General features: G+C 35.8%; 1 protein-coding gene across 1 annotated transcript in view; it reads right to left on the bottom strand.

Moving 5' to 3' along the window:
- Positions 1 to 22,494, bottom strand: part of ajap1 (adherens junctions associated protein 1) — a 73,407-nt gene that overhangs the window by 5,061 nt on the left and 45,852 nt on the right. The window contains exons 3-5 of the mRNA XM_015380194.1: positions 3,603 to 3,690; positions 3,227 to 3,469; positions 1,985 to 2,113 (exon numbers count right to left, since the gene is read on the bottom strand). Coding sequence (XP_015235680.1) covers positions 2,041 to 2,113; positions 3,227 to 3,469; positions 3,603 to 3,690 — 404 coding nt within the window. The 3' untranslated portion in view covers positions 1,985 to 2,040. The remainder of the gene's footprint in view (positions 1 to 1,984; positions 2,114 to 3,226; positions 3,470 to 3,602; positions 3,691 to 22,494) is intronic.

Here is a 22,494-nt window from a genome sequence, read left to right as displayed (position 1 = left end):
GTACGAAAAAATAATCAAAATAAATACACAAGGCTGCAAAGATAGTGAGAAGTTTTGTATTTTATTCAAAACGAAAGAGCATGCTGTGAGAAACTGAAATTTCCAAGTGTAACAAAAGCAAGAAAGGAGAGCCTCTCTATATTACATGCTGGTCATTCATTTCTATAAAAATCTGGTTCAATAGCAGCATTTCTTTTCTGCTTCCACCAACAGTGCAGCGCCAAAGCATTTGTTTAACATTTACATTTTAAATTCTAAATGTCGCATAATTTGAAGATCAGATTTGTGGGCAGTATTAAAACAAAAAACATTAATTTGAGTTACAGTTTTATGACAACTAAATGTTAAATATCCTTAAGGGAATAACGTAGTTAAGGTAGAAAATGTTACACTATTGATATACCGTACATTTTCCACTACCACAAAAAACCCAGTGGTCAATGCTGCCACCACTGTGTATTATTGTGGTTCCAGCATCATAGAACTATTAGGACATGATCTTCAAAGAATCCAAATAAGGAGCGCTATAAAGCCTGCACAAAAATGTTTGCAATGTTGCGTGTTGTGATTGCTGTGCAAATGTTAAGAGATGAAAATAAGTTTGATTCAGCTCTATAAAAATGAGCAGATTGCTCTTGTCACTGGCAGTTTGACATTGGCTAAAAAGAGAATAGAAAGATAAGGTTCTAAATCACCCAGTCAGATGTAATAATGGTAATAATTCATTTAAAAAAAATGGTCATACAAAATCCTATAGAAATAACACAGTTAGCACAAGTATCTCAAAGTGCTGTGTACAAATTCAATAAATAAAATAAAATAACAGAAGTTAAAGTTAATTTTCTTTTCAGAAATTTGGACAGTTTGATTAAATAGTGCTCCAAAGTTTGGGTTAAGATTGAAAAAAATCATTCCCCACATGGTAAGTATTTACATTTGCATCTCCTCCACCCATAAATGTTCACAGTTTGGTTATTAAAACAAAATTTGGGTGTTGATGAAGTCATACACGAAAATAGATTTGCACAGGCTGCCTTTTTTTTGCACATACAGATTGATTAGCGCCTACTTTTTAGTTCTGCTTTGTGCTCGCAAACAAGCTTGTATGTGTTTTACTATGCATAAACCTCTGAAGATTAGGCCCTTAAAGTTCTATCAAGATTTTACCTGTTAAGAACAATTTTATACATCTGTGTTCTTTTCAGACTGAACTTTTTTAAATAGTATTTCTTTTGGTGTTCATTCAACAAAAGCTTTTTTCTTACAACACTTTTACAGACTGCAAAAACAATCTAGAAATTAGCATAACATACTCAAATCAAGCGTATTTATCCTTAATTTGAGGAGGTAAATAAGACAATTTGCCAATAGAACTACTACATTTACTCTTAAAATGAGATCACTAGATAATAAGCACGTGAAATCAGACAATTAAATTATTGTTTTCTGTTATATTGAATGTAAATAGTCTTTTTCCATTTGCAAAGTCTCATTCACCTGCTCAATTTAAGAAAAAATGCACAGATTTTAAGAAAAAAATTATTCATAATTTTTGTAGTGTATAGACTAGATTTGTGGAGCACAAAAATAACTGCAGCTCCCTTAAGCTTTTCAACCCAAGGTGTGGATTTCTACAGCTCTTCCAGAGGTACTTCCACCACATTGCCTTTTTTTCTAATTTATTACTGTCTCATGCCCCTCCTCTTAGGTGGACACTGTCTTCTGTTACTATTGCACTGTATTTGGAAAGGTGCTTGAGCAGTACAGTGTGATATATATATATATATATATATATATATAGTTACAAATTTCTCAAGCTCTATTCCTCCCCTCAAAGCACAAAATCCACAATTATGTCATATTAACAAACATATGCCAAGTTCCTCTTAAATCCCTAAGTGGGGCAGCATTACCATGGGGATCAATGTGGCTAAAGCTCACTCAACAGTTTGTAGAAAAGGCAATGTAAAAAAAAAATACCCACCAGAGCGTGTATTTATGAAGTCTTTCCCAGTGAACGAGTAAAAATCCCCAAGCTCGTCAACAAGAGATCTCAAACCATTTCTCTGACACAAAGGCCACAGGAATCAGTTGTCTTTCAGTGGGGGAGGGCCTGTTGGATAAAACAAACGCAGTTAGAAAATTATGCAGATTAACTTTGGAGAGAACAGATTACATAGTAGAAGGCTTTTTTTTTTTTTTTTACCCCAAAGACCTATAATGTGTGTCCTCTAATTATGCTCCTAGTTAGCCTTTAATGCCACTGTCAACATCCTAATGCTGTCACGTTCACATACTAAAAAAAAGCTGCTGGACTCATCAGTAGTGTTCCTGCTGAATCTGTAAAGCAGTAAAAATGCTTTTAGTGACTTGTGACAGCAACATGAAACCACCATATAAATCATTTTTCCCCTCGCTGCCAATTTACAACTGGTAATTTGTCATCATTTTTGGTCTTTTAGTTCATGACTTCACCTTTCTTCACCCAGACGATAAAACCTATCGATATACAAACAATTTAATGTTGCTTCTTCGCCATAATAGGAGCATGAGGGACATCAGGAGGAGGACTGCATGGAAAGCATATTTGAGTAATTACTTTTCTGATCTTGTGAGAGCTATTTTCTGAGATAAAGATTAACACACAGCAACATTATTTAAATAAAATGTGGTCTAGTCTTTTTTTTTCATTTTATGATTTTTTTTTTTATATCCCAGTAAAAGAGCAATAAATAAAAAGCTTCAGCCAAAAATGCCAATCTACCCAACTTAAAGGTCATTTATCAGATTTTACAACCACTGCACTATAACCTGGTGTAATACCACTGCAAATACTTATACTATTTATCTATTTAACAAACCAGAAACAACCCTTTACCTGCCACCTGTAGATAAGATACAATGTCACAAATTAATTTCTCCATTGTCAGATCAATAAAGTTATATTATATTCTATTCTTGTATTCTAAAATGGAAAGCATAAATGCATATCATATTGTCATCGGTTCTCCTAATTAATGATTTCTTTTTATTTTAGTTAATAAAAATATTTTAGAGTGAGTTTGAAAACTACAGTTGAAAATTGACTTATTTTTAATGTTCCAGTGATAGTTGCCAGTGGGTCACTCCAAAGAACACCAGTGGTCATATATTAAGTGCATCCAATATTATTTCTGACAAGCAAATGTAATTTTTCAACATAAAGGCATTCATCCACCAATCGTACCTGTTTCCATTGTAAGCTGTCTTGTAGACGGGTGTCTGCTGGATCATCTCATCGGTGTAGATGGGCACAGCAGTTCGTACGCACTCATGTGAGCACTGCAGGCTGTCATTGTAGGCAGTGAAGATGTCCACCTTACTGGGCACACGGGCCGGGGTGAAGTCTGTCAGGTTCTGGCAGCTTTCCTCCTGCTGGTGGATCTTTCTCTGATGGCTATTGTGGCGGCCATTTCCAGACTGCGCACAGCTACAAAAACACGCACCAAAGACAAAAAACAAACATAAAATCATACCTTGCACCTATTGTGCTAGTAAAATCAAAACAAACAAAGAGCTTCTGACAAAGTGCTGTGCATGAAAAGTAAAGGAATCTTTCCTACCAGTTTTTAAGGACGAGTGTTGTGATCAAGGCTGCGATCACCATGATGAGAGACACAGTGATTGTGATTATCTGGTGAACTGCCAAACCTGTAAGATAAACACATACAAAGAAAGAAATTATAGTGATTTGCAGTTAAAAGAGTTCAATTTGAGGTTTTCAAAGCTGCCAGCTGAGAAGGTGAAGGACTCTGAACAAACATAATTTAATTTAGATGTAGCTACTGTGTAAAATGCCCTTGTGTTTTACTAAAAAAAAGAGAATCTAAATCAAATAGTTCTACAGGTGTTCCCCACTCTGAGCACCGTTATGCTTTAACATTTGCATGCCTCAAAGGAGGCAGATTTTGCCTGAAGGCTTTCATTTATACGTTGACTAGAAGCAAATTTTTTTGATCCGATATATCAAATGAAATAACTGATCAAAAGCAGACACTGAAAGGTAACCTGAGTTCTTTGAAAATGGTGACAGATTGAAGAGGCAGTAAGGAACCAAAATAATTGATCTTTGGGGAATTTGAGGAAGACAACAGCAAAATTTAAGCTAAAGAAAAAGGCAAAACATCATGGAAAATAAGGAGCCATAACACCCTCCTTGGCCCCAGGAGGTGTAATGGATTCCGGGACATATCTCAGGTAGATTAATTGGGCATCTCCTGAGCAACTGATTCTAGTTTGTTGGTGTGTCACTAGTTGACAGTTACTGATAAAGCCCTTTCACCATCCAACATGGGAAACATCTCATGTTGAATAGTCATATAATTACACGTAGGCTGGTTATGAGCAATCAAGAAAAACAAAATGTTTCTCTTACAGTTTGCAAAATTACCTCATCCCTTCAGGATGTCAGTGATTCATTTAGTGATGATGGTTTTTGACATTTTTAAGTCTGTGAATAAATCATTAAAATCTAACAAGGAGAGTAAAACACTGGAGGTGAATATTCTGACCTCAAAATGTAAAAGCTCTTTTTTTGGCCAACATAATTCCTTGTTAGGGAATCAGCTATGCTAGATTAGGGATTTGCTTTAAAACTTGAAGAAAAGGAGTATAGTGGTGCATATGCAGTATTGATGGTTTTATTTTGTTAGAAGCCAGAAAAATATATTTGATTTCTGATATGCATGTGGTAAAAACAGATCCTTCTTAGAGCCTTTTTCTGTTTCTACTAGGGTTGAACGATTTTGTCAAAATTATAAATCATTACTTTTGTCAATCAATATTGCAAATGTATTTTGATTTTCTGCACTAACCACAAGCATGTAGACGTTTCACTCCAGGGTTCCGTTGTTTTTGTGGCCTTAAAAGCCTGCATGTCCAGAGTCAATTGTCATAAGACTTAACTGTTACAGTAAAAAGAGAGCTTCCTTCTTCTATCTGTTCAGTCTAACCTTTTGTTCAGCTGCAAACTTTTGTGTTTTATCAACACCTTTAGGGCTGGAGTAAGAAAGTTGAGATTGGATTCTTTTTTTATTACATCGTGACCAAAATTGTTTGTCTCTGCACTTTGAAAATAGCATTTTGAATTACAGATGAAGTTAATTGCCCAGCCCTAGTTTATATTCAACAGTTTCAGCTGTTACAACAATTAGTGGAGTTTGCGTTAAAGCAGAAATGTTGTGTACCTTTATAGAATGTATAGTTTACCTATTTTGAAGAAAAATGATTTACCTTCTGGATGTATAATTTACTTTTTATAAACATTCTGAGGATTTATTAGATTATCTTTTATTAGTTTGTGTAATGAGATTACCGTAGATTTTTGAACTGGGGGTGCGATGATCAAACTGTTAGCAAACAATTTCATTTTCTTATTTTTGTCTCATTAAGGCTCTAACAAGTGCTTAAATTGTTACTTTTGAAAACTACCTATGGATCCGTCGCTTGATGTAACCCTGTTATGTTAGCATGTTACCTGCTCATAATGTTATTACTTATTATAGAAAGTATAACATATATAATTTCCCCAGAGTGCAGCCAAACAAATATACCCAGTGAAGGGTGTAAAAACAGTCCTTTATTCCTCTCTAGTTGTTAAATGACTGGGTCTACACTCCTGAACTGAGTGTTTTCCTGGTCCTCTGTATTTAGAATGGCACCTGCATCTACGTAAGCATAGAGCTAAGGATAATTTCCATACCATAGGTTTTGGTATTTTAGTGTCCAGTCTTTGTGCAATTATTGTGCTAATTTTTGGGGATCTAGCAGCCCTTTTTTCCCCCAATGACTGTGTCCTAAAGGTCCTGTCTGGGCTAATGAAGGCCCCGCTTTACTGTCATCAGAAACTGCCTGCTGGTCAGGAGTGACGCTACCTGATCCATCATGGAAGCAAGATCTGTCCATCAGCTGATTTGCACATGCTCAACTAGTTTATGTATATATATATATATATATATATATATATATATATATATATATACTACTATGGGCAGTACATCCTCCCGAACCCTGAGAGGGCACTGATCCTCTTCCCGGCTGCTTCACACTATATATTTATAAATATATGTTCCTTAGAATACATTAATACATTGTCAAGTAATTCTGCTAACAAACCAAGATAACAAAAACACTGCTTTCTTGATCAGATCGGGACTTCGAGCAAGGCAGGGCTTTTTTATTTGTACTTAAAAATACAATAAATAATTCCCCCGCACTTTTTGAGTCCAATTTTTATTCTCTACTGCCGCCCGGAGGACCAGCGTGGTAAAGACCATAGCGTGAAAGATGAATAGCAATGGGGTAATGAATCAACTGTGGCGAAACAATGTCATATCATAATGTTGAGCATAGGAAAACGGTTTTGTTTTGTATTGTATTCCTGCACCACCACCAGATCAATCAGATTTTTAGTGGGGGGACAGATTTCTCTGAGGATTACAATCACATTTTCCACACTGGGATCGGAAATTACAGAATTTGTATACAACTTGAACACCCCATTAGTCAAAACAAACTGACTGCATTATGCAATACAACACTGTCCAATCATCCAGGACCCTGAGCAACCGACCACTTACATTCAAAGTACAAATGTAGAGCTCAGAAGAAGCCATTTCTGAGAGTTATCAAGAAGCCTTGAGGAGCTGTTAGTTTAACTGGCTTTTCTAAATAGTGCTTAGTGTGGGAGTGTTTGCATGGTTGTATGTCTTCATGTTTCTCTAAGTTGCTCTGTGACAGACATGCGACCTGTCCAAGGTGAATCCTACCTCTCGCTCATAGACAGTGATAGGCACCTGCCCCAGCATGACTCCAATGGAATAAGTTGATGAAGACGGATGGATGGACTTTTTAATTAAAATCAATACTTTTATTCTAAGCCACCCAAGATGTTATCCTCACATTAATGGCTCCTTATTTTACTACCTGACGGTCATCTGTCACCGCTTCAACTGGTCCTACAGTAGATCAACTGAACACAGAAGTCAAGGTGAAAGAGAAAGGAAATAACAATTCTTCCCATAATCATTGTTACACTAAAGAAAGATAAAAAAACGCAGCAATCTAACACACTTACAATACATATTCCAGGTCATAGATCTGTTCAGATCCATACGATATCAGATTAAAAATGGCATTATCTAATTATTTTTATTTACAACATTTTTATTCAGACTCTCAAGTAAGATCTCTTTCTGTTTCTTTTTTTTTATCAAAAGGCAGTTATCCACAAACTCAACTTTGTATGACGTGTTTAAAGCGAGGATTAGTTCAGGACCACTGCACTGTACTTAAAGGTATATTTGTGTGAGTGAGTGATAGAGCTTGAGAGCAACTAGGGCAGAATGACACACTGTAGCAGGTGACATACTGCAGCGGGACAAAATATATAAATAAAAAGAAAAGCTGTTATGATGAAAATGCCCATGTGGGCTTTATACATCTCACCTCTCTGTCAGCCAGCTGCCTAGCTGCTGATCCAAGCCAATTTGTCTTCTAAAAACGCTCAAAAGGAAGTGCTACTCGTTGGTTTTGGAAAAGAACACAACTTCTCCCCCCAGACTCCATCCTGCCTGGGCAGTCTCCACTCAGATAATAAAGTTCTGTGGGCAGATCAAGTCAAGCTTGAATTAATGATAGCTCCGGTTGGTTCTGGGAAGCCTCACCTTGCTTGCCAGTGCAATCAAGTCCCTTGCCATGACAAAAGCACATTTAGTTCTCCGGCACACCATCTGCATTCCAACAAACCACTCATCTCTTTCCTCCATCTCTCTGTCTGTCTGTCTAAGTTGTAATGTTGAAACAGGAAAAGTGAGCATGTGTTTCCCTTAACTCGGTCAAAGGTCAAGGTGTCCACTGATGAGAATCTGTTTGTCCTATGTTGATTTCAAATTGAAAAGCAGAACCTTTCTAATGGTAGATTTTATATCAAAAACTGCATTTAGTGGACCTGCCTTGTAAAACTCTAACTTATTAGAACACATTATAGGCTAAATTAGTTTCTGCTTCAAGTTTCCAACAGAAGCTACTTTATTAATCTTGATAAGAGGAAGCTGACTGACACACTTGGTAAACAAGAACATTTTGTTTGCAGTTTAGTCAGGGTACTTAAGTCAGAGTAGATCATTAAGAACTACATCAGGGTGCCATTTGGGGCCAAAATATGCATACAGTCTAAGTACAGTCCCTTAATGAAACAAATGACGCTGAAAATGCGAGTCTCAGCAACACAAACTAAATGTTTAGCCTCATATAACCCCATTTTTTAAGGCTCCATATTTAAGAGTTCTTTCATGGCAGAGGAGAGCATTCAAACATATAAGTCAGGAGGTTGATTCTGTTTTCATTCACAACTGCCAGTTGCAGGGAGAAAAAATTGGCCTGTGGATCTAAAAGTCATTTGGAGTTTGTGAAAGAACCGTTGCATGCACCTGACTTTGAAAATACCCAGGAAGGTGTTGTTTGGTCAATTTTCTGTCAAAACTAGAGAGATGGAGAGGCAGTTTGGATTGACCTGAGAAGAGGAAAGGAATCAAAAAAAAAAAACTGAGTGAAAGAACGGACATTCTGCTTGCATCACATTTTGTTAAAAAGAGTTTGCTAAAGTAGTAAACAAGAAATATATATATACAGTATAAAAAATGACTAACAAGCTATAGTCATATTAATTCTAAGCCTCAAAGTATTACATCTGTGCAGTTTTTCCACTTTAATGCCTTTTAAGCACATTTCATGCGCACAGTTGTTTCATGATTCTTTGCCAGAGAAATTCAGATGTTGTGAGAAAACAGCAAAGCCTATTTGAAATGCACAGATTAGTCAGCCAGAGATCAGAATCTGCCAGTTATCGCTCAAAATCTTTAATTACCAAAACTAATCCTAAAAAGAAATCAGATCTTTTTTCTTCTGTTCATTAAATGCTTCTAAACTAAGAATCCCTATAATTTTAGAACATATACATGCAATAAACTCTATTAAGGAATCTGAGTTAAAATAGTGAGTCAGACCTCAAAGAAAAGTACACATCAGTACCGTAGATGCATGTCTGTCCAAGACTCAGTACGGCAACAGTCAGGGATTTATTTCCAGGCATTGAGTTTTTTTTTCTCAAAAACCCAACTTTATTTCTGCATGTATCACATGATTACTTGTAATGGAATGTAAGTTGAGGCAAATAAATTTTCATACACCTTAATGCCTCCTTTTTATCCGTCTTTTTTGTTAGAGGAAAACTAGATAATGTAGATAAAGTAAAAAAGACTCATTCCTTAACAGATGAAGCAAAGAAAGCAAAACATTTAAGAGGCAAAAAAGAAACAAACATTCATGTAAGGAAACAAAATCCAAAAAAGCCACTCTTAAAATTATTAATAAGAATGCAATGAGAAAAAGCTGCATCCCCTATAAGTTCAACAATTTATTGTATGTTCCCATTAAATACTTAAAATGCCAATAAAAGAAAATATCTAAATACCAAAACAAAAATTGTATGTTTCCAGAAATTATAAAACTTAACTGGCACTACTTTTTTTGTGGAACTTTAATATGGGACTTTTACTGTATTTAGTGGCTGGCATAGCAATATCTCCAATAGTAGTGTTTTTACCAGGTGTACCAATAAAAAAAATGTCACTATGCTAAAAACCTGCATAAAATCCATGTAAAAGTCAGCTCATAATTCAGCAGCTCGGTGCACTACAAAAGGGGATTTTATACCTTTTTCTGGTTTGGTTCACTTTTATTCAGCACTTTGGAAAAAAGATAACCCCACCTGAACATCATGTAGTTCCAACAGCTGTTTGAGTAGCTATCACAAGAGTCTGCCCAGGATGATCAGCAGGCGAGACAACAATCTATCAAGCATGCTGCTCTGTATACACAAACTGAATGCAGCAGTATAGAGGAAAGGCAGCAGAGACTAAAAGAGTCCGAGTAGCTACTAGGAAGTGGAGTAAAGTATTTTGCAGATAAAGTACATCTGTGGGACATGCCACTTCCTCCATTTGGCTTAGTTGATAGTCTGTTCCAATTTCTACTCTAAGCACAAGACAAACCAAGACCCTCATTACCATAATATTCTTATTTGGTCCAGCTTTAAAACCTGCACAAATAAACTGGACAACAAGGTTATGTCCTTTTTTTCTGAGCCTCTGAAAAAATTAGAAAACTGGTCTTGACCCAACACCCTTTAAGATTAGTGCACTGACACCCTTTACAAGAATGTTCTATAGCTGCCTCCACCTCCTGATGAGACTGAGGTCTTTTGGAGTGGGCTGGCCTCTGCATTCTATGACTCTGTGGTAGCCTCGGCTCTCCTTTACTATCTCATCTGCTGGACCCCAGGACAGGAAGAGACTGAACAAGCTGGTCAGGAGGTCCACTTCTGTCCTGGGCTGCTTTCTGTACTCTGCGGAGGAGGTGGCCGAGAGGAGAGTGTTGGCCAAACTCACAACTATGATGAACAACATCTCTAACCCCCTGCATCAGACTGTAGAGGAACTGAGCAGCCTCTTTAGTGACAGACTTATACACCCCCTGTGTAAAAAGAACCGCCACCCCAGATCATTCATTACTGCTGTGGTCAGACTTTACAATACCATTGTGAAATAACATTGTGTAATAACTGCAGTCCAATAAGCTTGTGAAGATTCTTAGTGGTCCAGGTCATAGCAATTCCAATCCACTGGACTTTGTTTCCAAGTTCTAGTGCAGTAACCCTATGCAGTGAGAGCCTGTATTTAGTTACTTATTTACCAAACCTGCAACTGTTACCAAACTTTGTTACAATACTGTATTTCCTTAGTTATTAAAATATATTAGTTTAAATAATTAATAACATTATGAACAACAATGACCATCCTTCCAGAAGACTTTTAAACATTGGAATGTCTTCATCTAAGGCCTCTTCAAATCCAGTGCAAGACATACCACTGTAGGAGATCCTTCCTACCTACAGCTATGATCATCTACGTACCACTACTCTTTGAACAAAAAAAACAAAAAAAAAAGATGACTAACTTCAACTTTAATTTCCCTAGTTTCAAATTGAATGGAAATAAGTAATAATAATATAAAGTGTCATTTTAACATGCCACGTAACGTCAAGCCATTCAAAGTGGAAATATATCACACTGACATGCATATTCAGGTCAGTTTGCCTAATTCAGAATAAACTTATATGCATTCTGAGGGGATTGTCAATTAACCATCTCAAAATTTTTAGTCAACTGTAATCAGAATATTCTGGCTGGCGTGTTTGGTCCGATCGGCCCTTTTTTAAAATTTCTTATCCATGTGAACATTTCTATTCCGATTCACAATTTCTTACGGAAAGCCGAATCCAAAAGTTTTGATTGGGGTTTTAAATAGCATATTTTTATCTTGATAAATAAGATCTACATTGCATTTAAACACCAAATGATGGAAACAACAGGGGGCAAAACCCATAGCCCATTACAGAATTTTCATTTTATTACTATGGTTGTTCCTCCTCTTTATCTGCCATTGTTTATTTTTTACCCAGCAAATGTTTTTATGGTGAAAATGAATTTGGTGACTTAACCAAGCACAATACAAGTTTCAGTTAAAGGGACATCAACAAACATCTTCTTTAGTTGCACAAAAAGTCTAGCAATGACGAACACAACAGACAGAAGGCTGTGCTCTGCAGCTGTAGGCTGTGCTGCTCAGCTGCTAAATTACAGTAAGTTTTAGCTAAAAAAATGAGCGCCCATAATAACATGACCTAATGTCTTCTCTCCGCAAATGTCACCTTCTTTTAGGATCTGATGGATGAAAAAAAGATTTTAGCGTGCAAACTGTGTAGAAAGCAGTTTACTGGTAAAGCAGCTGCTGGTCACGACAACACAACACAACTGAGTGCAGCCTTTAAATAAGAGGGCAGTGCAGGTTTGTCACCAGAAGCCATCCTGTTACATTATGGGATGTGTGAATTGATCAATTTCTTTGTGACTGAGCTGATCTTTGCTGAGATCAAGGTTTGTTTCAGCTGTTACTAGTGTTGTCAATGCTCTCTGTACCCAGGTATAATGAATAATAATTATAAGGCTGGGATATATTTGTTTTCTACTAAAGATGAGAAGAGCAGAATAACACTTATATTAAAAAGAGGAACACCATAAATCAAGACTTGAGCTGGCTGAGAGAGAGTGGAAGAAGTCTTATAAAAAAAAAAAAAGAAATCTTAAGAAATATATTTTAGAGAATTAATTGGGGAGCTTTAAATTAGGCTTAGGTGCATTTTTCCTCTTGAACACATGTCAGTCAATCACGAAAAAAAGTGACTTAGACTTAGAGATTTTTTATTGCTATTTTGTATAGAGTCTATAGAAAATGAAATGTCATTTTGTACAGCTTTCACAACATTTCCATTTCTTAAAGTGCAGCAGTGATAAAATGCAAACAGTGTGGGAGAAAAAAAAATCATGGTGCAAAAAAACCCAAAACACATTGATATAGAAGTTCAGAGCATTAAATATATATTTTTGCAATTATGCAGTGTTGTCAGTGTGATCCAGAGTCTGTGACATGAAGGTGAGAAGTCATGGACTTCAAAATAAAATATATTTTCACCTGGTTAAGTGTATTTTGTCTGCTGAGCCTTTAGCTACAAAAAAAGATGCTTTCTTATAAACAATTGTTCTAAAATGCTATACAAAGGCCTAAATACAGTATGTTCAGGAGTAGGCATAAATAAGCTCAGAAGTATGTTGAGGATTCTGTTGTTGGCATTCTTGGCAGTTTTTTAAGGCTTTTTTAATGGTTATATCTATATTGGAATTGTATAATATAGTCCTAAATTAAGATATAAGTTCTGGCAATATTGTCTGGCCCTAGCACCACCTAATTACTAAGCATTGATAGAAACATTATTCATATCCATTGGCATGTACTTTTGATTTATGCAAGCAGTTCAACTATATTCTAAGAAATTTGAACTGCATATGTTAAAGTGGCAACATCAATGGAAGGTTCACAAGAAATTCAAGTGGCAAAGCTGGAGGTCCCTCACTAAGCCAGGCAGAAAATCTGTTATCACCTTTAAGACATATCTCTGCTATCTCCATGGGCTGTGAAAACTCTCTGTTGCTGGAGTCTAAAAGCTACAAATACAGCATAATACATTGTCTGCTGCTGGAAAGTGGATAAATTGTGTGTTGCGTCATTTGTGCACTAGAATTCTGGACTCACAAAACACAGATCATGTCAAAATCTTAGTGTGATTAAAAGTACCAAGAAGCCTTACTGGTATGTGATACCACAATATGATATCCATGTATCTTATGCTCTTTCTGCTTTTTCTCATAGTAGCTTCATCTGGTCTGTTCCTGTTTGGCTGTGACTCCATCCTGTAGAGAAATATCAGCTGCGCTGCTGCCATCAACACCTTTGTTGGCCTGTTTTTTAGTGTAGTCCTGTTTCTCTGATTGTGACTAACTGTATGTGCTCTCTTTCATCCTCTGACATGGGAGCTGTCAGAGCTCGTCTGCCTGGCTTTGTGGTTCCTGGACGGGACCGCCTGTGGAGCTAGTTGAAAGCTAATCTTTTGTATCTTCATCTTTGTAGCTTCTTTCTAAAAAATCTGCTTCTGTCTCCTTGAACCCCAGGCAGATGGCCGCTCACACTGAGCCTGGTTCTGCTGGAGGTTTCTTCTTGTTAAAAGGGAGTTTTTCCTCTCCACTGTCGCTACAAGTATGCTTGGTGTGAGGGATTGCCTTTGAGTCAATGAGTCGATGCAATCAACTAGTTTTTCTTAGATAGAAAATGTATAAATAAACCGAACTGAACCATCTAAATAGTAAATAAAATATAAAAAACTCATAAAAAAAAAAGCTTCAAAGCTACAAGCAGTTGTTCATTCTATATATGGGAGAAATTAAATTTTTTTGCACAAATTAAGTTGATATGGTTTTCTGAATCTCAAGAAAGGACATATGTGTTCAGCTCATTATAATGGCTGTAATCTATCAACCAGATGACTTCATAACTCCTAACCCTTTTTTTTTCCCTCTAATGAACTGTATTACTGATTAATGTTCTGGCAAAAAGCACATTGATCTTAAAAACAAGCTGCTGCTTTTATTTCACAGTAATTATCTATATGACACAAATAGCTGTTGTTAAAAACAGTTAAACGAATCTTTTAAAAACATTTCATTAGCTCACACTGATATTTGCCAGGAAATAAAGGAATTATTTTCTGTGACATTGTTGTTTTACATAAATTATTTATTAACCTCTAATGATGCAAAAATACATTTGGTCTCTTATTGTTTTATTTGTAGATTAGCCAACATTACTGCTAATGGAGTAGTCAAGGTTGGAGCAGGTACATAAAGTTTTCTCTTATTAACTATTATTTTTGATCCCATGTTTTGAAAACGGCTAACATGTAGGAATAACCTGCTATACAAATCTCACATGTTGATTGGGTTGAAAAAAAAGATTTTCCATAAAGATCAAAAAATAAATTGAATCATAAGTGTAAATTATGATTCTTCAGTTAAAATAATACAACAAATGCATTGTTAAAGACTAACACATCCTCATTTATTTTCTCCATGTAGTATTTTTATGTTTTGATTTTAAAACTGACCAATATTATAGAGAAATACTTAAAAGAAATGGTACCATAACATCAATATTGTCTTAACTTTTATTCTCAGTCAGACACCATGACTTTTTTTTTTATAACAAAAATAACTAGAAACAGATTTTTTTTATCATAAATAATTGAACAACTTTGGTTTAACTTTCAGCCAGATTGTCGTGCGTGATCAGTAACCAGGTTGAAGGAGCTGTCTGGACATTTCTAGCTGAACTGATAGTATCAACTATTCTCTGCAAATATCTATTTAGAGCTAACGGTATGCCCACCCACTTAGTTTTTGCTTAAAAGGTTCCTGAAGAATGTTGGAAAGCCCTCTTATCATTAAGGAAGTTTCAGCTCAAAGAGCCTGAGCCTCTTTACTCCCACCAACCACAGAGCACATTTGCAAAGGAATATTCAGTCCATGCTAATATGCTGTGCAACCCTACCAAGATTGCCTCACTGCCTCTACCCCTCAATCTGGCACCTTTCCAGGACAGTGGGGGGAGGGGGTTTCTCAAATGTTTCTATCCGGTAGAGAAAAATTCCAATTAACATTGATGTCAAAGTGTCAATCTAGGCTGATTTCCACTGACTAACACAGCAATCTGAAGCACACATTGCGAGGAGCAGGAGTTAGATACGCAAAGGACAAAAAGAGAGGGAGAGATCAGATACAATTACTCTAAATGCGTTTTCATTCAGTGTCAAAGGCATTGCTGCATAATTCAGGCAGCCTGAGTTGGAAAATAGTAAAATGGCAGAAAAAAGGGCCCAGCCATGGTATATTGCCTCAATGATAGTCCCCATAAAAGGAGATGCACTAATCTTGAGTCTGTATTAGAAACAGCGGGGAAACACTCAAGAGCTCATCACACAGCAGACAAATGAGAATAACAGCAATTTTAAGGGGGGTGAGAGGAGCCATTGCTTCTAATGCTGCTTCAAACAGCCATCCTAAAAAAGCTGCTTGCTGTCAGGCTGATGAAAGAAGTTTTCAAAACAGAAAAAAAACTAAAACTTGAGGCAGTAGGAGAAGCAAATTGAGCACCTGCAGAGTTCCTGATACAATATCTTTATAAAAAAGTAATTTTGAAATAAGCCAATAACCTTAAGGGAGAATTTCATTTAGGTTGTGCTTCAACTTTTTGATTGACAGAAAAAAAATCTCCAGTATCCAAAGCTTTTTGTCTTTGAGGCAGATGTGCCACAAAGAAAGGATCACAGAGACAGAAAGTGAGGCGACATCTGCTCAGTGTTGCCCGCTCCTCTCCTCTTGGCAGTGTCGTCTGTAAATCAGAGACAGAAGGTACGGCTATGAACGCCTGTCACTAGGCATCAGCATTTAAGTCCAGATTTGATGCTTGAGAAAAGAGATTCATTTTACCCACGTTATCATGAGTCAATACAGAGAGCTATGGCAATTTTATTGGATTGCCATGGTAACTGTTGGGAAAAGTGGTTTCTCTCTGTCTCTGCATGTCTCTCGCTTTTGAAGAGGCTGTACTGTACGCCTCTACAGGTCTACCTCAGGTCAAAATGCTGCTTCACAATGTTCACACAATCTGTTTCCTTAAAAAAAATTATTTGTTGAACAATTAACAGACATTTTACATGCATAGAAAAGTACTTTCTATAATTCAAACAGCTGGTTTATTATATGGCCATTTTCATTACTGGTCAAAGAGATTAATACCCACAACCTGGTTAGACTTTGCTGAGCAACTTCCACAGAATAGACTTAGAAATATGTAAATGATCTTTACTTCTATAGAGTTTCATCAAGTCCTAGGAACCCAGTGAGCTTTGCACTACATTCAGGCATTCATCCAAATGGGAAGTTATAAATGTCAGCCAAAAATATTATTTGAATGAATAGTAACTTTAGTGTTTTAATGAACTATGAAGAGGAGAACAATGATGTTACTGACTCTGCAGTGTTGCACTCTCAAATTCTGCTTTGATGGGTAAACTTAAGGGTACAACTATTTAATTACTTGTGAAAATAAATTAAATTAAATTTAGTTTATTAATATAGCGCCAATTCACAAAACATGTCATCTCAAGGCACTTTACAGTTCAACCAGATCATACAGTCAAATTGATTAAAAGTTTTCTATCTAAGGAAACTAGTTGATTCCATCGACTCATTGACTCGATGGCAATCCCTCACACTAAGCATGCTTGTAGCGACAGTGGAGAGGAAAAACTCCCTTTTAACAGGAAGAAACCTCCAGCAGAACCAGGCTTATTGTGAGTGGCCATCTGCTGCTCACACTGAAAGCTATAATGAAAGCAATGACATGGCAACAACTCATTGCTTTTAAGAAAAAAAAAAGTGAAGCCAACTTGGTAAAGTTTAGACAAGTGTCAGAATATAATGAAATGGGATTTTAGTGGCTTTGAATGGCATAGATGTTGGTACAACACAGGCTGCTTTTAATTGTGTAGGAAACTACTCATTCAGTGGCATTTCACGTACATGTACAGAGAAAAGTACAAACAAAGAGAAAATTGTTATATAGACAACAACTACTGTAGTGGACAGACTAGTTTGAGGTATTAGAAAGGTCAAAATAGCTTAAATAAGCACATGTTAGAGTGTATCCAAAATATTATTTCAGAATGCAAAAAAGTTAAAATTTGAAGCTGATTGGCTACAACAGCAGACGTCTACAATGCAGTGGTGGCTGCATGGGACTAGGGCGCAGCCCCACCCACCCAATGACCTTGATCAAGACAAAAAAAATAAATTAATTAATTAAATTATGAAATTAAAGTATTTTGAAATATATTGATATATTTTTTAGATACAGAAGATGAAATTATGTTTTGCTTCTATGATGTGTTTTATAATGTGTTTTTTATGTTAGCATTCATATAAATATACTTGTGTGATAACTTAGTATATGTTTAATTGGTCTTTTGTATATGCCTATTTTGAATATATAGCCCACCCTGGAGAAAACTCCACCAGCCACTGCTACAATGGTGCCACTCTCACCACCTATGAATAGGAAACTGAAGCTAAGATTAGCACACACAATCTTTTATAAGGTACTCTATTATTGCTTGTTTCATAAGTACACTTGCAACATTCAGATAGGATGGTGAGAGTTTGACAAAAACTTGTATCAATGTTTTAGGCTGGCAGTCAGAAATATAGAGGAAAACACTGGTGTGTTTTTTTGGGCCTTTTTTTTACACAAAAGCGACCAATTGCCATAGTTCATTTAGATAATAACAGGGCAATCCCTAGAAAGTTGGAATTTCCAACATCTGGATAGGAAATGTTAGGTGTAACATTGCAAAAAATCGGATATTTGAGTCACAACGTTGGTAAAAATGACAAAACTTTACTTTCTTATTCATGGTGACTGCCACTGTGATCAGCAGCAGTAAGACTGACTGTTTTTGGCAGTTATTTTTTGGCTATTTATGTGCTCAAAATACTACATAAAGCACTTTTTTTATTGTTATGGTTATAACAGTGGCAGTAGCAGAGATTTATATAAAATAAAAAAAGAGCACCCAAAGGTTATTGTGAAAAAAGTACTGGCTTACTCTCTTAAACCCATTCACTAGTGGTGTTAACTCCTTACTCAGGGTTCAGAACTTAACCCAGTCTGCTGAGTTAAACCTAAAACCGTTCACTGTTTGGTTAATTCAACACAGACCTGGACTGGTCCATAATGGTTAGAGATGAGTTTAGGTTGTATTAAACTTAAAGGTTCTTAGGGTGCCTATATTTAATCTGTTCAAAATACTACCTACCATTGAGACTGGATATAGTCCCTTTCTTTAATTTTTACCTAACCCTACAGGTAAATTTTGGCTTTAATTTAGCAAATGCCTTTTTTGATTAACCTAATTAAGCTATAATGTTTAATCCTCCATCGCTCAGACCATCTAACAAGAAGCTATCAGCATTAGTTTGCTGACTGGAGTTTTAATCATTTGATATCCATAATGGACCTGACAGCTCCATCTGCATGGAGTAGAGGGGAGTCAGAGTTACAAGCAGCACAAACACAGAGAACAATCATTGAGCATCTGGACCCACCATACTGAATGCCCTAACTCTCCTCCCTCCTCGCAACCTGTATAATGACCTGAGCACCAGGGGAGCAGGATCAACAGGAGCCCTCCACTCAGAGCTGCAGCAAGCAGACCGCCACCCCCATCCAAACTAATTGAGACACTGAAGCTGCTTATTATGCACACTGGTGGCACGCCATTATAATAAGACAACACGCATTATCACGAAACAGTATATTCTGTGTTTCTTTCACAGTTTTGTGCCTGGCCTGTGGCAAGAAAGCAGCTAATTGAAGAATTACACCCACTGAAGGCAGCAAGTCATTAAACTTCAATGCATGTACTGACTGATGATGTGCAAGGGAATAGCTCAAACTAGTTAAATGAGGCAGAAAGCTCACAAAGGCTGCTTTCTAAAGGACACGGATATTATAAAAGGACTTTTCATTATTTTCCATTTTGAATATGATCACAAATATAGTTGATGTTGCTGTCCTAAGTTCTCTGTGAGAGAAAAAAAATATTTACTAAAAAGCGTACTGCTTCTTTAGTTAGTTAATTAAGGTATTAATCATTGCATAAGTATCAGGGTTCATCCAAGACATAATTTCTTCGATATGACAATGAAAAAAAACTGTAAACCAAGAAGGTTAAGCCTTTAATCCAACAAGCTAAATCAGTTTAAACCCTTAGAAAATTACTGACATTATATACATTTCCCTAATCTTATGTACAGTGACATCTCGGGTTAGGAATTAGTAGGTAAAGGCCATTTCAAAACCTACTGTAACAATAAATTACTATATACACTTTAATGATTCTCAATGATCAGATTCAAAGTACCACTGGAACCTTTAATGGTGCATTAAACCTACCTTTCCTTAAGTTCCACATGAGTATGACATGTTTTTATTGGTTTGATGTAATATTCTAATCATAAATGTTGTTCTTATTTGCTGTAAGTGAAATATCATCAGCAAGCAGAATAAAAGGCTTGAACACATCAGTCTGTGTCATTAATATGTATAATAATAGTTAAATAAATGTTTTTTTTTTTATAATATTCTAATTTTTGGATTAGGTCTATAGTGTAAGTCCTATCAATATTTGTATTTTTTGGTGATATTTTTTTTTTTTTTTACATTCTGTGACTGAACGTAAGCATTTCAAGAAACTTGCATCTTTGAGGTCCTACTTTCTTTGCTATTTGGAAAGCTTCAAATCATTCAGCTTTAAACTCTTCCCAACACTGATTGGTCATCTTCAGGTAACTCGGGTAAAGGTATAAAAAAAAAATGAAAAACGATTCTGACAAAATTCTCAATAGTTTCTCAATTGTAATTTGGGTTACACTTGCAGGGGGGATTGATACATTTTAAAACTAAAAATCTAACTTGGTATCGATTGAGAACTTTGCCAACTGCTTAAAACACAGATACTGTAAAGTCTTTCCCAGTTAGATATGGCAGTTTTCTGCCCACAGTTTACCATTTCAGGCAGGGGCTGTACTTTAATGCAAAAAAGCAGCCATCAAAAGTTACCAAGAAAACAAAGTTTAAAAAAATCGAAAAATACTTTAAGAGCCACAGAAAGTATTGACATAGCATTTGGCCCTTTATTTATTCTGATAAATTAATAATAAATTATATTTAGGTGTCACTGGAAAACATTTTTCAACTTTGCAATCGAGTTACATAAAGGAGATCAATGGTAATTCACTGTCGGCTATTTATTTCTACAAAGATTAGAACAACACATTTGTAGCACAAATGTTCTGCCCTGTTCTAATCTAGACACAGTTTCTCTCAGTAACTTAAGGCCTGCAAAAACCTGTGAAAGTCTCCACATAAAGTTTATTCAAACAAGTTACAGACAGCTGAAGAAAACAGTAAAATGTTGAATAAACCTTGGGAAGGAGTCTGGTCTGTTATGGGAACTAGTATTTTCTGTTCCAAACAATCCCTTATGAAAAAAAAACAACAACTCCTCTTACCCAGACTGTATATAGCCTTGTAGGTGTGAGGCCTGAGTGAATATTTTAAGAAGGTAAATAAAATATTATGCAGGGATTATATAGGAAATAGATTTTTCTGACTATAGTAGGTCTTCTGAAAAACATTTTTTATTCATACAATTATAAAACTACACAGTATGTGATTAGTAACTTTTATTTATTTTTTGTTTTATTTTAACTTTTTTTTGTCAGATTTCACATGAAAAAGATTGTTAATCTTAGCGGTTAATTTTCTGGATATATATAAAGATCAAATAAAATATTTGAAAATTAACAATAAAAAATCAAGGAAAAAACAAGCCTTTTCTGGTGGTAAATAGTTATTCAATTAATTCAGTCAATGGCAAACACTTAAGCAGCTATGAATTATTCACTCTATTGCATTTTGCAGAAAGGTCCAGGCACATCTACAAAACATGTCAATGCTAACAGGTGCTGACTGAGAGCTGCTCTTTAATAATCCTGTCCTGGCCTCCAACCAACATACATGACTCACACACAGAGAGGGGGACTTTTTATGTGTCACTACATGAGTGTTTTCAAACTAAAACAAACCAGTTCCTGAAATGTGAAAGCCCATGAAATACTTATGAAAACACTCCTGCAACCATTTGACCCAACAGCAGAGATACTGTTTTTTTTTATTAACTTCTTCACCCTTCCATCTGAGTTTATCTGGAACTGCATCTGTTACAAAGTGTATCAAATCTGCACGAGAACAATGCCTTCCTCTAATTAACTAGTGAGCTTAGTTAGTTTGAAACCTAAACATCTAATTTTATGTCCTAAGGCATAATAAAAAGTAACTATGACAAATTTTCCAGGATTCTGAAGAGTTTGAATTTTCTTATTTTTATTTATAAAACTATCTGAGGTGTAACAAAACAATTTTGATTTTGGATAATTCCTTAGTATTTCGTAGGTTATAGTACAAAGACGCAACCTCTAGCTTTACACTTTTACATATGTATAAAGTGTACCCAGAAGCTATAATGAAAGAGTTGTTTTCAAGCTTCGCCATAACTTAAAGATATTTTTGTATGCTAACAGTATCTAACAGTTTTCCCCTATTTTAGTCTTTCTCACATATTCAGCTTCGCTGCCCATTGAAAACTTTGCTGAAGAGGCTGAATCTTTGAAATCTTCTCCCAAGTGGCTAAGGCAAAATATTTGCCATTAATGTCATGCCATTACTGAGTGTTGGATCAGTTGAAAACATATTGTGTAAAACATTCAAGGATAATGTTATATTTTTTATAGACTACAGTTTATCACCATGTATTTTGATGTAAAATGTAAAGTATAAATATTGTTCTCCTGGTAACGACATTTTAGAAAGGCGTTACAATAAATAGCTTTGGAGATTCCAAACAAACAAAGTGGTCTGAACAAGCCTTTAATACCTTGTGAGTGTGTTTAGTGGAAAAGAAAATATTGGTCTAGCCTTTTGTCTCATTTAAGCTTTTTAAAATGTTTCTCAAACTTTAAATACTGGTCCTATTAGGTCAATATTTCGTGCTTTATGTGTATAACAGGTTTTGTTTTACAAATTTTATATCAAATAATATCAAGACATGATAAACCTGTCAAGGTTGGTTGTGGTTTGGAGGACCCAAATGCAAAAGCAGAGGTGAATACTTGTAGTTTTAATGAAAATGCTTAACAAAGGCAGTCCAAAAATACAAGTAAAAATGTAACAGACCAAAACCATGGAGACTTCAAGGGAAAACACGTAGAAGGAGCCAGGGAGAGACGAGGGGAGACGACTACAGCAAAGACAGGACCAGCAACAACA

The sequence above is a fragment of the Cyprinodon variegatus genome, unplaced genomic scaffold (genome assembly GCF_000732505.1).
Source record: "Cyprinodon variegatus isolate N-32 unplaced genomic scaffold, C_variegatus-1.0 Scaffold209, whole genome shotgun sequence".
Classification (NCBI taxonomy): Eukaryota; Metazoa; Chordata; class Actinopteri; order Cyprinodontiformes; family Cyprinodontidae; genus Cyprinodon; species Cyprinodon variegatus.
Note: the sequence above shows the minus strand (reverse complement) of the source record. Positions and strands in the feature narration are given on the sequence as shown.